General features: G+C 28.4%; 1 protein-coding gene across 4 annotated transcripts in view; it reads left to right on the top strand.

Moving 5' to 3' along the window:
• Window positions 1-16,663, top strand: part of LOC149878393 (TATA-binding protein-associated factor 172-like) — a 74,220-nt gene that overhangs the window by 15,195 nt on the left and 42,362 nt on the right. For all 4 annotated transcript variants that reach the window (XM_090072445.1, XM_090072443.1, XM_090072444.1 and 1 more), the window contains exons 12-17: window positions 961-1,101; window positions 2,588-2,830; window positions 2,948-3,049; window positions 3,627-3,791; window positions 11,284-11,396; window positions 11,494-11,647. In XM_090072445.1, coding sequence (XP_089928571.1) covers window positions 961-1,101; window positions 2,588-2,830; window positions 2,948-3,049; window positions 3,627-3,791; window positions 11,284-11,396; window positions 11,494-11,647 — 918 coding nt within the window. The remainder of the gene's footprint in view (window positions 1-960; window positions 1,102-2,587; window positions 2,831-2,947; window positions 3,050-3,626; window positions 3,792-11,283; window positions 11,397-11,493; window positions 11,648-16,663) is intronic.

Below are 16,663 nucleotides of genomic sequence, written 5' to 3'. Positions count from 1 at the left end.
CATGTAGCCCTGACCTTGAACTATCAGATTAACATTTATTTTGTAATTTTTTTTACTTTTAATGCTGACCTTAAACCACACTTGGTTCAGTTACTTGCTGATAAACACTGAAATATCTGTGAAATAATGTTACTTAATAGTGGAAAAACCTTAATAAACAAAATGGAAAATCTATAGTTGATTAAAGTTCATTCCTTGAAAAAGAATGGTGTTTCTTATACACTGAATATATATATATATATATATATATATATATATATATATATATATATATATATATATATATATATATATATATATATATATATATATATATATATATATACACACACACACACACACACACACACACACACTAAGTAACAAGTCCTCAGTTCATTTTTAAAAAAGATGTAAACTCAAATTTGTCGTAAGAAGTATAATTTTAAAAATTAGGTCCTTATAAAAAAATTCACAATATTATTCTGTTCCCGTAATCTCGTCAATGAGTTGATTGTTTATTTTAACCCAATACAAAATAAATTCTTTTTGTATTTTTCATTTAGCAATATTTTCCATGGCCAGTACATACAGCTACATTTTATTGACAATACTTGTAGATAGGATTGCATAAGTAAATGTAATTAGTGTAGTTATAGGAGATTTTAAGTTGCATTCAAATAAAGTTTTTTTGACTGTAAACAAATTTTTGAATACAAATCACTGGAAACAAAAATTTTCACTTATTGTTTTTTAAAAAGTAAAATCTTATGATTACTATTTGATACCCAAAACACCTTTGTATCTCATTCTCATCCTTATTATTGTGCATTTCGTATTTCTATTGTTCCTTCCCTTATGTAAAATAAAAGATATTGCAAATTTAAAAACATTCATTATACAAATATAAACATGAGGAGTAAACAAAGTTTTCATACTGAGTAAAGTTATGTATCAAAGCTACCTTTTTGAAAATTTTAGGACATGGCTATTGAACTTTTACCTCAAATATTTCCATGGATTTTAAAAGGACTTCAAGATAAAGATGATGATGTCAGAGCAGTAGCTGCCTCTGCTTTGCTTCCTGTTAGTGATTTATTAAGAATTCATTTCCCTGATAAGGTAACTAATTTGATTAGTTTAAAATTTTTAATCTGATTTGTTTAAAATTTTATTTAAACTTGCAAAAACTTTCATGTTATTTACTGTTAGTTTGTTTAAATATATGCATAATAAAAAAAAAGAGCTTTTTTTAAAAAATTAAAAAGCTTTTATTTTAATATGCATGTAATGAGATTTAGAAGAAAACTAGGTGAAAAACAAACAAATAAAAAATGAAGTTGAAACAAAAAATGGTAGACATATGTTTAAATCAGGTAGGGCTGTATCAGATCTAATAAAGATCTAATTCAAAACAAGTTAAAAATGGGTGATAGTAGAAACCATTTTTAAATTGTTACTAAATTCTAAAGAGAGAAATGTTACAGAAATTATTACTGATGTTAAAATTTGCATTTGCATGAGTCTATGCAATTTCAATTTTGTCATCATCTGTGGTACTTACATTATTCACAATTCTATAATGGTTGAGTTTCATTCATTTCTTCTGTGGCCTGGATATGTTCATCTGAACTGCAATAAACTAGGAGCTGAATAATGTTTATAATAATCTGTCAATTAAGATTTGCACTGAGATAGGAAACAAAATTACACAAGTTATCTGGCTAGATGGGTGGTCAAACATTCAGAATGGTCAAATTATTGCCCACTTCTTTCATGGTAGTAAAAAAGAGTTTTTTTGCCCAATGTTGGTTCTGGAATGGAAAAACTGCAGATTTTTGCTTCAAGATCCCAAATCATAATGCAATCATAGTGATAAAAACAGAGTAAAGTAAACATGTATTCACTTTATTTACAGAAATTAAAAGTAGTAAACATTCTCTATTGAAACAGTAAAGCAAATATTGTTTCACCATCTTTACATACCAAAGTTGCCTAATTATGCACATTGGGTAACATGGTATGCACCCATTACAGGTTGCATGCTTAGAGACCTACAAGAGGAACTACAAAGCCTTATTCTGAGACCTTGATGAGAAAAGTAAAAAGTTGTTGTCAACATTTAAAAGATCTTTATTGTGAAAGATTGCTGCTACCTTGATGAGAGGATGGAGTCAATGGATCTAGTAAATAAGATCTGATCCACTCATCAAGAACTTAAGAGTGGATAGTAGAAAAGATTCAAACTTTGTTAACTTACTTTATGAGCACTACTCAAGGACTAGGAATTGTTCTATAAATAAATGTTCTCAGGTTATTTACCCTTTCCCAATGATGGTCTTGTATCTTTCAGGATTTATCTAAATTCTGTAAATTTTTGGCATCTTTGTACTCCTGTCTGGACACATCTGCCTCCATTGAGTGAGTGTTCTTGGTAATTGGATTCTTCTGGACAAAGACTTAATGAGTTGGGCTCATCTTTCTCTGAGCCCAACTTATTATGCTTTGTCCATAATTGATGTATATGTAATGTAATATAATGTAATATATGTAATGTATGTACTGTATCTATTATTCTTGAAATATCTTTTTTAATGTTTAACTTTAGGTTCCTATTCTTCTTCATATTTTATGGGATATTCTCCTTAAACTAGATGATTTGACTGCATCAACTAATAGTGTTATGAGCCTACTTGCTTCACTTGTTAAAGTCAATGAGGAAACAAATGACTTTTTTAGTGGTCATCTTCCTGAACTAGTTCCACGTTTATGGCCATTCTTTAAGCACAATATTACTTCAGTTCGTTTGTCATCTTTAAGTACATTAAATATCCTAATATCTAATTCAAAGGTTATGTTTTACTCTATTTGTCTTCTTTTAAACATTATTTTAATGTGTAATGCTGTTTTAAAATGTTATTATTCCTTTTTGTTAATGGTATGCCTAAAATGTTTTTTTATCTTGTAGGATAGCAATTGGTTACAACACTTATTAGCTGACCTATTAAGGCAGCTTTATTTGAGAATTATTCTTGAGCCAAATGTAATGATTTGTAAAACTGTTTTGGAGGTAAGATAATCTAACTCACCAAATTATTAATATTGAGAATTTTTTTTTAGAGTATGTGTTCATAGAAACTTTATTTTTATTTTTAATGATAATATGACACAGTCAACAAATTAATGATAACATATAACAGCCAACAAATTGATGCTAACACTACAGACCTACAAATTAGTTACTAATGGTAGTTAATGATAGTAATATAATTGTTATAAAATACTAATACAAAATGTAACAAAATGTTTAATTGTTAAAAATGTAAACAAAATGTTTAATTGTTAAAATGTTTCTATAATTTTGATTTTTGAAATCATTTCAATTTTTAAATAAAAATTCACTGTAGTATTGTAAGTAAAAAAATAATAATAGTATAGTTTTTTTTTTTCCAAATCAAATATGACAGTTCTAATGTGGTTCTGTATAAAAACATGTGTCTATGATGATTGGAAAAAAATAGAGCTGGATATCAGCTACAAATTAAATAGTAAAGCACCAGTCTAATATTAGCGGTTGGGTTTTTGGAAAAGTGAAATTAGTTTAATAAATCTTCATAAAACTTGTTTCCTAATTTTCTTTTTTTTAGGTTTGGGCTGTAACACTTAGATGTTCTTATAGTTCTATACGCAGTTCACTCTATCACGCTGCTTTTATGAATTTTTCAAAATGGGTTGAGTTGCTTATACTTCCTCCACACAAGCATGTTGAAAACCTTATGAGCTATGAAGGGTTGTATGTTAACAATAATAAGGTAAAGTATTTGAATAATTGATTAATTTGTATTACTCTAGTTGTCTTTCTTAATGACTGTTTGGTTACCACTGTAAAAACTAAAGGATATAATAATGCAAAGTTTTGATTTTTACTTGTTTTGGCAATTTTTTTGGTTCACCTGCAAAACACCTTCAAAATTCAGCCATTGGCAGTAATGTACCTAAACTTTCAGTTTAAATGGTCTTCAAAACCATTTCTCTTCTGTTTATTTCAGTATCTACTGCTCTATAATCATTTTTTTTTTTGTGGCATTTTTTAAATTGGTATTGATGGAAAACTGGAGTAAGATTTCTTTATGAAAAAGTTTCCTTTAGACAACTTATGCCATGTCAATTTAAGTGCAAAACAATTTCTTTAGAAATATAAACTTTAATACTAATTCTTTGATCCAAAAATTTTTTAACACTAAAAATTGCAATAAATACTAAAGCATTATGAAATGACATGAAATAACTGTTTGAAAGTTACTTATTGTATAACTTAAACATTTGGCAATTGTATCAATAACTGTTTTTTTTTCTTCTAAACTTTAACATTTATATTTTGAGCTGCAAAGGGCTTCTTTTAAAAATAAAGTTCCTTGTAGGTAATTGTAGATATCCAATAAAAGTGTTATGATGGAAACAAAAATTGAAGCAGATATTTTTTTGTTATTTTGTGGAAGCAGATGCAGATTAGGGTGCATTGTTCAAAATTAAAATATGCTTGTTTTTTTTTCTTCCAAATTTTTTTAATAAAACAGAAAAATTTATATACTATTGTTTAAATCAAAATTCACTACAGTAAGTTTTAGTGTTTTCCCATAGTTTTTGTGTCTAACAGTTCTTTTATAGTTCACCCAAGAATTTTAAAATTGTGAACAGTTTCACCACATTATTTTTGCATAATTGGCTAATATGATTGTGTTCTACAAATGGGACAATTAGGGGTGGTAAATTAATCGGTATTTTGAATTAATCGATTAACAATTAATTTTAGCTAAATTAATCGATTAATCAATTAATTTTCAATTAATTTTTTAAAAATTTTACAAGTTTCAAAAAGTATATTGCTACTCATTAAGGTTTTATTTCTCTTTTTTCGTCAGATATGATCATGGCCGCCGAGAGAAATTTCGGGCCCCGGGGAAGTTTTCTTAAGGGGCCCTCATTATGATCAATTACATACTCAGGACCAAAAGAAGCGTGCTCTGGTCATTGTAAATGAAAAATAAAAGTTAATTAAATCTGTTAAAAGTCAAAACTATTTAAATATTTTAAAAATTACTTTAAAAAACTGTTTGTACACATGCGGGGCCCCGGGAATCTTCCCCGTCCACCACCCCCTCTCGGCGGCCATGGATATGATCTTAAAAAACATAAGTTATTGTTAATATTACCATTTAAACTAGTTCATTACTTAGTAATAAACAAACATGCAGCCCTAAAACTTCTTTCTGCTTCTATAGAAGATGGGGGAAGGCTTGGCATGGCGTTGTAAGTCTTTTATAAAGCACATGGTCTTTTTCCAGTGCTTTCAAGTACTGACATTTCACCTTTAATACAAATCAAAATTTCTTGAGGGGATGAATTACAAGTCCTTTAGCTGTTCCTATTGATGAAGTTGTTGGTGATAGAATTTCTCCTTGTTTTTCAGCTTTAGTTTTTTTTCTCATTGGTTCAATATTAGAAGTGGATTTAAACTCAGATGCTACTTCTAATTCACTATTCCTTTGGTTATCATCATGTAGAAACAAGCGTACATACATTTCTCTTGCTGTTTTAACAATACCATTTTTCTTCGGGTACTTTAAAAGATTACCTGGTGATTCCGAATCTGACTTACAGTCACCCGGATTATCTAAATGGCAAAGTAAACCAACGATATTACAATTTCTTCTTTTATTAATTCTCTCAGAGACAACAGTAAATAGTTTTTGACCTTTATTAGTATTTTGCTCTTTAAGATTAATAACAAAAGAATTTTTTCAGATTTCATCAGATTGCAGACTCTACTTCCCAATGCTATAAAACATACCTCTACAATATGAAGAGCCTGAACAATATTAGAGATCTGTTTTATTTCTTCTTCTTTTAAAATCAAATCAGTTTTGGATATATCCACAAGAGCTTTTCCACTATCACTTTTTAATTCCAAGAATTGTTTTAACATACTGATTTGAAAAATCCATTCTGTTTTAACATCAGAATAAGCTTTAGCTCTTTTCCTAAATCGGCTTTACAAATTTTTTGAAGAATATCATTTTTAAGTGGTGATTTTCTAAATATCTTGACTTTTTTACAAACCTTTGATATAAGAATACCATAGTCCTCATTAAACTGGGTTCCCTCATCAACAAAACTATTATTTTCTTCATTCCAGCATTCTTCATTGTCATTAACATCATCAGGATCAGATTCAGCTTCTTCATTTTCATCATCCTCACCATTGATTAGTTCTTCTTGAGTTGTTTCCATTGCTGAACTTTTTTTCTTATAAAGAATATCACATACTGCAAGATAAATCCCATGGCAATTGCAAAGTTGGTGAATAACCCCCATTTCTCGTCCCATTTTCTTCATAATTGAAGCACCATCAGTGATACATCCTAAGATATCAATGGTCAGATTCAATCCGGATTCTTTCAACCAGGCTATTTGTACTACCGCACTGAAAATACTGTACAATCTCTGTAATTCGAATTTTTACAGGGATAAACAAAAGTTTGAATTAAAGAGATTTTCGAATTATAGAATGCTGACTCTTCTTAATAGCATTTCACAGTGACTTCACATTTAATCGAATTACGGAGGTTTTGGAATTATGGAGATTCAAATTAGAGAGATTTTACTGTATATTATTTGTTTACATTTCACAGCGGTATGAAGTAAAAGTTTATTGTCAAAAAATGCGAAATTTTTTTTTATTTTTAAAGTGGCTCTAAAAATTAAAACGCTTGAAACAATTTTTAAAATTATTCGATTAATCGTTTGGAAATTTATCAATTAACGATTAAGTTTTTTTTAATCGATTAATTGTTAATCGGTTACCACCCCTAGGGACAATGTTCTATAAAGGGTAGATTGTACAAAAATGTATGTATTTTTCATGAAATTGTTAAATCATAGCTAAATATATATTTGGTATCTGCTGCTCTAGCAGTACTACTACCTAGACTAGAAAATGAACTTTTGAAGTCTCCAATTTTTTCAGAATTATCTTTACCCAGTTCCAAACCAAACCCTAATGAAAACTTATGCAAAAAATTATTGGTAATATCAGCTGTTGCAGTTAAGGTAAAATACCTCTCCAAAACATCTAACAGCAATATTTTTTCTATAAGAATTGTTTCCATCTAATCCTACACCATGGTACGCTCTCAATAGAATTTATTATGTTTTTAAACGCTGATACATAAAATGCAATAGGTACATAAAATGTATCTTTAATGACTATCTGATCACCATCAACAAGTTTCTCTGATTTACCTATGTATAAAATATTTTAAATTTCCTGTGAAATAATCATTTTGATATTAATGCTTGATTCTACAAAACCTGTTAGATTCCTGCTTAAAGTTGAACATAATTTTTTAATTTTATTTTTTTGAGAGTTCTAATATATTTGTTAGCTCCGTAATAGTTTAAATGAAATTTGATTTGCCTTTTTTTTTTTTTTTTTACTTAATCTCATTTATTCCAACTGTAACAGAGAAAAGATTTCCACCCGCAGACAACTTGAATTGCTCTCCACTTACACCTACCATTTTACACTTCAACAATCCAGATGCTATTCTTTCACTGATATCTATAAAATTGCTTATAGCTTTACTTTTGCAATAATTTAACTCCTCTACCTAAAGTTAATAGTAAGAGTTCTATATTTTAAAAATAGATTTAAATTAAAGACTAGTTGGAATGATAATGTCCCATGCAATTTTTGAAATATTTCAAGAACCACTTAATCCGTTTTTATATTTACATATGTTAATATTTATTTTTGAAACTCAACCATTTTTGATGAGCAGAAACATGGCCTCTGATGTTTACATGAATGTTTAAAAAAGCAACTTATGCCTAAGATCAAAAAGCATGATAAACTGTTTGTCTTCTGGTCTGATCATGTATCTTGATATTATCTTGAAGAAGTGTAATCAAATGTTATAAACAAAATGGCATCAATTTTGTCCTAAAAAACAATAAATCCAACAAAATGTGCCACAGCTTCAAAGAAAAAGTTTTAGGTAAGCATAAAATGAGAGCTGCATATATAGGGTAAAATTGTGGCAGACATTAATCAATTCTGCTAAATATGAGGTGTGGCATCACAAATTTTATGAGAACTGTCACCCAAAAGCTCATGTAAAGTGTAATTTATTGAAATATTGTAATTAGCCTAAAGATTTACTGAATTTGGAGATAAACTTGATTTAAAACAATAAAAAACAATCAAATTCAATTAAATGGTTCTCAAAATATTTCATAAATCCCACGGGTCATAATCTTTTGGATAGTCTTTACATTAGAAATTAATGTGGGTATGTATTTATGTATGTAATGTAATGTAATAAAATGTATTGTAATGTATTGTAATATATGTAATATAATATAATGTATGTAATGTAATGTAATGTTATGTTATGTTATGTTATGTTATGTTATGTAATGTAATGTAATGTACTGTATGTATGTATGGTATTTATGATATGTATGGTATTTATGGTATACATATTACTAAAAAGAATTTTTGGAAGTTTTTTGTTTCCCATGGCACAGGAGTGGGGAAACTACATTTTTTTAAAAAAAAACCATTAAAAGTATTATTTCTTAGAAAAGATCCTGCCTCGGCTGAAAACTGTTTTGTACCTTTTTCTGTTTTAGAAATACTAAATTTTCTGTTTAAGATACACAAAGAGTTCATCCTTGAAATTTAAGTTTAATAAAAAGTAAAGTTAATCAGAATACCAATTATGAAAATTTTAGCACTGAAAAAGAAAAACAAAATTTACTGGAGAGAAGATTTGGCTTTTCTTTATCATTTGTTTACTTGTTATAGGCAGTTTAAAAAAACAGGAAACTTCCCTGAAGTAAATTTTCAAAACTTTGAAAATACAAGATGGATTAGCCAAGCAACTTATGCTTAGCTAGCTTGTATTTTATTTTCAGAACAATCAGTTAAAGCTCATTCATCATGTGACTTTGTTAGTGGTATGTGGTTTTCTAGTGACATCTGGTTTTCTGGCAAGTTAAATAATTAGGATAACTACAATAATCTGGCAGAAGTTTGCAAAGATCACTCAAAAATAACCAACACTTCTACCGTCAAGTATTTGTGCTAAATGTGGATTTAAAGTCATACAGTATTTACTTTGGTTGTGCAAAAGGATTGAAATGATTTCAATTAAGTTTCTTTTGACAAATGAACACTGAAAGTCTATATTTTTGTATTTTTCTTTAAAATACTTACTTTGTACATAAAAGTTTATCAAGAGGTGACATTTTTTAAGAGTTGATACTTGGAATTGGTATATTCTTGATTTTTACATAAAAACTCTATGAAAAATAAAATGGGGATATGATTTTAAAATTTGTTATTTCCCTTGCACACGCACACCTCAAAGTATGCAAAATTATTGAACAAAAACAAACCAAATACCAGGCATATTTTACTGATATAAGGTATATTTTGAATGCATATTCTTATTGTTTGATACAATTCCTTAGTGGATAATCATAATGCATTTTTAAAAGATCCTGATTGTGTGTAAATAGTTACATTAAAAATCAATAGAAAAGCTTAAAGAACTTTTTAAGTGTGGATGCTTAGAGACCAATTGAGACTTTCTATTTGAGAAGAGAAATTACTGAGAGATATCAGTCAGTTTGGCAGCTACTTTTATAAAAAAGCAAGGATTACCAGTCCTGATCCTACTTAAGCACCATCAAATGATCTAGTATTGTTGAAGTCTGTTGCTAAATACAGTAAAATTAATGACAAGATTCATACAACAATAACTAAAACATTATCAAGGTATCTATGATATATATGTGAAGAACTGCAAAGGGTTGGAAAATTTTGTAATACTTTTAAATTCTTTGAATTAATGGAACTTACTAGCAAGTTTTTGGCAGAAATTGACCCTGCATGATAAGAACAGAATATAATTTCCAGAAGGTCAATTAGTTTGTTCAGAGTCTCTATGTTGTAAATGAGATTGCTGAACATAGGGTATAAACTAATTCAAGATTTAAACTTGTATATTTTTAGAAATGAACAAAGAAAAAATACCTGGTGCAAGTTGTGTCTGAACATAGATATAAATTTCCTGAGCCAATGAAGTGTGTGCTGCTTAGGAACTTGGGGAGCATTCAAACTCCTAGCTTAATATACAGTCTTAGCAAACAAAGGAAATCTAGCAAAATTTGCAGTGATTTTTGAAAACAGTTTGTCAGTGTATATTGTACTAACTCAGTTATTGTTATTGTGAAAAGTTATTTAAGGCCTATATTTGAATTGTATTCATCCCACTTAACTGCATGTGATGAAATAATACTTCTGTGTGATGCCTTAATGCACTCTAGTAATTTTGTTTATCTTATTAACTGTGATTTTGACATGAATACAGTTATTAACAGCCAAAATTGTGAAAGTGAAAATTGTTGAGCAACCTCTATATATCAATAAATCAAGTGCAAATTTTATATTTATAACTAGCACCCGATGAGAGGACACTATGAAATAAATAACAAAATTTTTCTTTGAGGACGACCCTACAGACTACCTACAAATTCATTTCTACAAATTCAGCTTCTATATCACAAAATTTTTTTTTCAAAAGATTATGATTAAATTCATAAAAATAATTATTAGCTCATTCTTACAGAAAAGCAGGAGTCTATTTATCTTTTTTAATAGCTAAACTTTTAATTTATATATTTTTATTAGTTTATCAATCCAAACCAATTATCGTTATGGAATAAATACAAAACAGCATGGCATACTCACACTTTCATAATGTTTTGATTATTTTGTACTGTCTCACAGTTAGTGTCCTAACAGTTAAGACTGCAATTGGGATGAGATATTAAAATGGGCTCAATTTTGATTTTTTTTCTTTCATGGAAAAAAATTAAAAGTATTGTTTTCATAAACAAAAGACATTTTTAACAATTTACATTAAAGTTAAATTGAAGCTTTCATGTATGAAAATTAATAAATCACTTCTTTTAACTTCTATTACAATCTTGTAAATTAATAAATCACTTCTGTTAACTTCTATTACAATCTTGTAAATTAACAAATCACTTCTGTTAACTTCTATTACAATCTTGTATAAGCAGATGTCTATTATGTTTCTACTTGATGAGTGTAGAGTTTACTGAATCTAGAGGTATCAGAAAAAATTTCATTCTGTGATTTTCTGTTAAAACCTTATCAGTAGTTAAAGTTTGTCTCCAGTTTCACTTTACAAATGTTGTATATTTTTTTAGAGCAAAGCAGCTGATGAATGTAGCCAATTCAGTTGCATTGGGTCTGTAAGTTCTTCAGTAGATGAGTTAGAAAAAGAAACTTTGGTACTAAGAACAAGATTATGTGCATCAAAGTATTAAAGAATTATACATGTTATAAAAAATTTATTAAAAAATTTTCTGTTTATGCCAAAGCAAATTCTTTATGCTTTTGTTTAATTAATATTTTAGGGCTTTAGGTGTTTTGCTTTCCTATTTAACGGATGAAAAAGAAAGCATTCTTTCTTCTTTGCTAAATTCTATTGAGACCCTTTTATCATCTGGTTCAGCTATACAAAGAATGTGTGGTTCTTTTGTCTTACATGAATGGAGAAGGAGAAATGAGGTATTTATTTTATCATTTACCTGTTTTGTGGAGTTCAACTTTTGCATTGGGCAAACTGATTTACATTTTTGTTTTCTAATTTTACTTATTTATCTATTTTAATTTAACTGTTTTTAACAAAGTTCAAAAAGCATGCTGTTTTTTTCTAAACTGTAGTTTGTTTATAGTTAAAGAAAAAGGCTGATATTTTTAATCAAGATATCATTCATTGTAAAGAATCCAAAAATGACAAAGAATGTCTCAATATATTTCACCCTATACCCTCAGATGCTGCTTAAAGATCTTGTGGGTCAAATGCATGAGAAATCTAAATTTTGATAATTAAAATATTTCTTTAAAGAACATTTTGAGGGATATCTATAACAGTAGTTTTGTTTATCTTGATTTTGGCATCTTATCTAGTAGTTTATAAAAACTGTTTCTATATACTAGCTAATTGTTTAATAGTTAATAATTTGAAGCTTTTATTACCTTAATAGAATTTCTAATGATCATCTAAAAATGATTTGAGTTTCTGGCCTTAATTGATATTTTCAGAAATAATTGCTGTTTTAGTCTTCATGGAGGAAAATATGGATGCTTACATGTCATTTAGTAGAAAATGCTGTTAGAGAAATATGCTGAGCAGTACATTCTCTGTTTATTTCAACTCTTATTCTTAAAAATTGAGAATTTTATGTAATAATCAAAATTATATTTTTTATCCTCAAATCTAAGTTTTCTTTACTTTTTTTAAGAATATTTCTTAGTAGTTTTGTTATTTCACCTAATCATCAAGAGTCTTATATTTGTAAGGCTTTTTCATTTTTAAATGTATATAGTAAAGATTGCCCAGAGACTAGTGCTACTGGAGATTTCATTTCAAATTCAAGGAGCTGTTAAATCCAGTGATTTGGCTGACCAATTAAAATTTCTGTATTTGGAGATGATGCAGTCAGGATAAATCTGTTATGATGCATTTATTATTTCTCAAGCAGTATGGGCTGGGACACTGTACTGTTAAAACCATATATTATGTATTCCTAATCACTTTATCTCAGGTACCAAAACTTGTTTGATCATTTGTCTGTAGTATGTGTTGTTGACTGTAACTGTTGTATTTGGGCTATTACTCTGCACAATACAGTGACCTTACATATATGTATAGGTCACTGTATGGTGCAGAGTAATAGCTGTAAGTGGGTTTACCTTGTATTTACAATTCTCCAGAACCTTTAATTTTGTTTATTTATTATTGCATTCAGCTCAAATTGAGCATCATCTGATATTAACAGTTTTGAAGAAAAATCTGGAATTTCATTATCAGAGGTAGTTCTACTTGGGAATATTGCAGGTATTTTTGATGGTCATTTGACATCAGTTATTGAGTTAACACTATCTTGTGCATAAATAAGTGTAGGTCTCACTGTAAGATTGTGTGTAGTGATTATCTTTAAAGACCTAGCTGTTGTGCCTCTCTTCTCATTGATGTTACTGGATCTTCTTGCAGAAATTTGGCTACACGTTCTATATTTTCTAATGAGTCCTGTGCTCATTGTCTTTCTGTTTATGATTTATCAAGATCATGTCTCTGCTTTTTTGAATCAAGATACCAAATGCTGCATTGTTGGTGGTAAGTAGGATTTAGTCTCTGATATTGTCTTTGAAATTCATATTATGTTGCAATAACTGAATTATTATTTTGTGCATATATCAACACTATTGCAGCATGTTGTTGTAAAGTGTCATTTGTCAATAAAAAAAGCTTTTTTTCTTGCTGAATTGGGTTTGATGTTTGTTTTTAGGCAATTAGAGGTCTCTGAGTTCAAATATGTTAAGAGTTTTTCTCCATCATATCACATTTTGCCCAACCTGTTGCTACATATTTCAGAAACCTATCATTGTGTTGTGGTTGGGGTTGTGTTGTGGTTGTGGACTATGGTCAGTTTAAGTTGGCCATGCATAAGTAAGGGTGAGTGTAAGTGAATTCCATGCTTCTACCAAAGCAAGGAGGGTATACTCAATTTCCATGTTTCCTATGTTTATGGGATAGCCAAGCAAAAGACAAATATCGATAACAGAAGCTGTGGCCAGCTAGAATAAGTTTCACTATTGGGGAGAAGAATGTTACTAGCAAATCACTTGTTTTGTGAGAAAAAGTTATTTTTCCACATCATTATATTAAACTAGAACTGAAAAAGCAGTTTGTGAATGTTCCTGTGGAAAGTGACTGTTATAAGGTCATATCTCCTAACCTAAATTATGAAAAACGAAAAACTGGTAGCTTTGATGTTCTGCAAATGCAATAAATAAAAAATTAAGACTTGATGAGCTCAATCGCTGATGTCCAAAAAAAGCATGGGATTCATTAGTTAGTCTTGCACAGGGATTTTTGGGGAGTCCTACAAAGACTTGGTTGTTACACTGCTTGAGAGCTTAGTGGGCTGCAACATGTGCAAAAAACTTTATTTTATCAATTGCCATCTGAATGAGTTCCTTGCTATATTTGGCAGCATAAGTGATGAGCATGGTGAGTGGTTTCATCAAGATTTGAAAGTGATAGAGAATAGATATCTTAAAAAAAGCAATAAAAGTAAAAAAAAAAAAAAGTATTTAAATTTGACTTTTTGAAATTTGAAAATTGATAATTAAAAAACTTTATTGCTTTTCTATGAAAACTAATTTAGACAATTAGTTTTCATAAAAAGAAAATGCAGCACTAATAAATGATAAAAAAAATTTATTTTGAGTTTGATTTGAGTCTCATCAGTTAAAATGTACAACCAAAACTTCTAAAAGAATTAAATTTAGTGTAAGATGATGTTCATTAAAGTCTTACAACTATAAAGAGCTATTATTACACAAGTATATAGATTTAAAAAAGACATATTGTAAAACAATCCTCAATTTAAGTAGTACAAAAAATGATAGATGAACTATTTTGATTATTCTAAAAAGTGTAAAAAACATAGCAAATAGGTCTTCTAATTATTTGTATTCATATGTAATGTATCTGGTTGTTATGATGTAGGCAATGGTCAAGTCTTTTCCAAGTTCAGGCTAATTTTGATTTTCAGCTTTATTAACAAAAATTACATAACATATCGTTTTATAAAATACAAGAAAAAAAGAAAATGAAAATGTTATGGCCTGTTATCCAAATTGATCATTAATTCTATTTCTTATTCTAAATTTAATTATAAATATTAATAATATATATTTTATAATATTGGCTTCTTTGTAAACAAATGTTTGACTTTTTTTTTTTCTGGTAAATGAGGTATATTTTTTCCTATTGAAGTTAAACTGCTTTTGAGTTCCAGTTGGGTAGTCAAAAGTTCAGCTTCTGATTTGGTTTAAATAATGAGGTTTAAATCTCTTTTTTGATCATTAAAACTCCTTTCAGATCATTAAATTTACTATGGTTTGGAAATAGTGACATAAACTTGCATTTGACACAAGCATCAACTAATTCTTTGATTTCACTACTTTCTGACTATTTAGACTCAATAAAATATCTTCCATTGGTATAACAAAAAATATATATGAATTTCAATTAAAGTTACCTTAATGTTTTTGTAATGATAAATGTTAGTTAGAGTGGGTGGCTTACGTAGTTAGTTACTTTTGTTTTAAATTAATTTTTTAAATTTGCTGGTAGCTGCAGTATGCATAAGTTATATTTGTAACAGATGGCATTTTGTCTGGATACTAAAAAGATTTCTTTCCTTTTAATCTTCCTATATTTTGCAATACAATCATGCAAAAATAGCAGTCATTATGATTTAGGTTCTCTCAGTGTTTTAGGGAAAAGCAAAAGCATTAAAGTTTCCTAATCTTTTTCTAGGTTTTATTGCCAGTTCCACATACTACATAAGGCATTCAAGGTCTTGGTCACCAAAAAACATTCCAAAGTACAGCATATATGCTTTTTTAGAATTTAAATTCTGCTTAGGGCAAAAATTATTATCCACAGACAGCAGAATATTTCTGATAATTTTCTGTCTAATGGTACTTCCCTTAAAAGAAGTAGTAAAAATTATAGAAATCTGAAAAAATATATATATTTTTTTTTTAAATGAAAATGAAAATGTGATTTAAGAAATTTAGATAAAAATACTTTTTACTTCATTATGAAAAAATAAAATTTATAAGTGTTTTTGTTAAAGATATAAAAAAAAAAAAAAGTTTAAAAAGCTGACCAGTAAAAACATGATAATAATTTCATTTTTTGAAGGTTTCTGTCATTTTGGATTCTTTGTGATGAAATTATCATGATCACACCTGCTCAGAAAGCCTCAAAAAATAAAAGTCATGCTCAAAAAATAAAATCAATTGGATTTAGTAGCCCATTCAATCCGTGTTTCAAAAAATAAGAAAATTGAAATCATCTGCTTACGTCCAAGGAGAAAAAATGACTTTGATTTTTTGTTCCTTGCTTTATCGCCCCGAGAACCTCAAACCACAAAAGACCCACTCAAAAATAAGAAATAAATAATAAAACTGATATTACTATTATTGATATGCATAGTCTATACATAGAGGCTGTAAAAAAAAAAAAATTAACCATCAGTCAATTTGTAGGAAATCATTGTTACTTGAACTTGTCAGTCATTTTGACATTAATTTTAATGGAAAAGATTTCTTTAATCACCATTTTTTCTTTGAATTTGAATCATTTCTAAACTTAAAACACTGTCGCAAAATAAAAAAACTATTAAAATAGTGTCTATGATTACACTTAGGCAAAGGCTGTTTCAAAATTCTAAATATAATAGGTTTTATTTACTGTGGTTTTTTTTTTACAAATTACAATTACACACAGGTTAAACAAATAAATGTTTAAAAAGATTTAATCTCATAAATAAATTTTTGAATCAGTTTAAATAAATCCATAGGTATTTTCTCAGTGGATTTTTTTTGTCACAAACACTTATTCTAAAGTAGCAAGGTTTCAATGTTCATTAAAGATGCAACAGACATATTTCACCTAAATGTGCTTGCTATTGTATTCAATCACACATCTTTCAAGCCAAT

Source organism: Hydra viridissima, unplaced genomic scaffold (assembly GCF_058129835.1).
Source record: "Hydra viridissima isolate aposymbiotic clone 2 unplaced genomic scaffold, HvirCarnegie_v1 scaffold_15, whole genome shotgun sequence".
In the NCBI taxonomy this organism is placed as follows: domain Eukaryota; kingdom Metazoa; phylum Cnidaria; class Hydrozoa; order Anthoathecata; family Hydridae; genus Hydra; species Hydra viridissima.
Note: the sequence above shows the minus strand (reverse complement) of the source record. Positions and strands in the feature narration are given on the sequence as shown.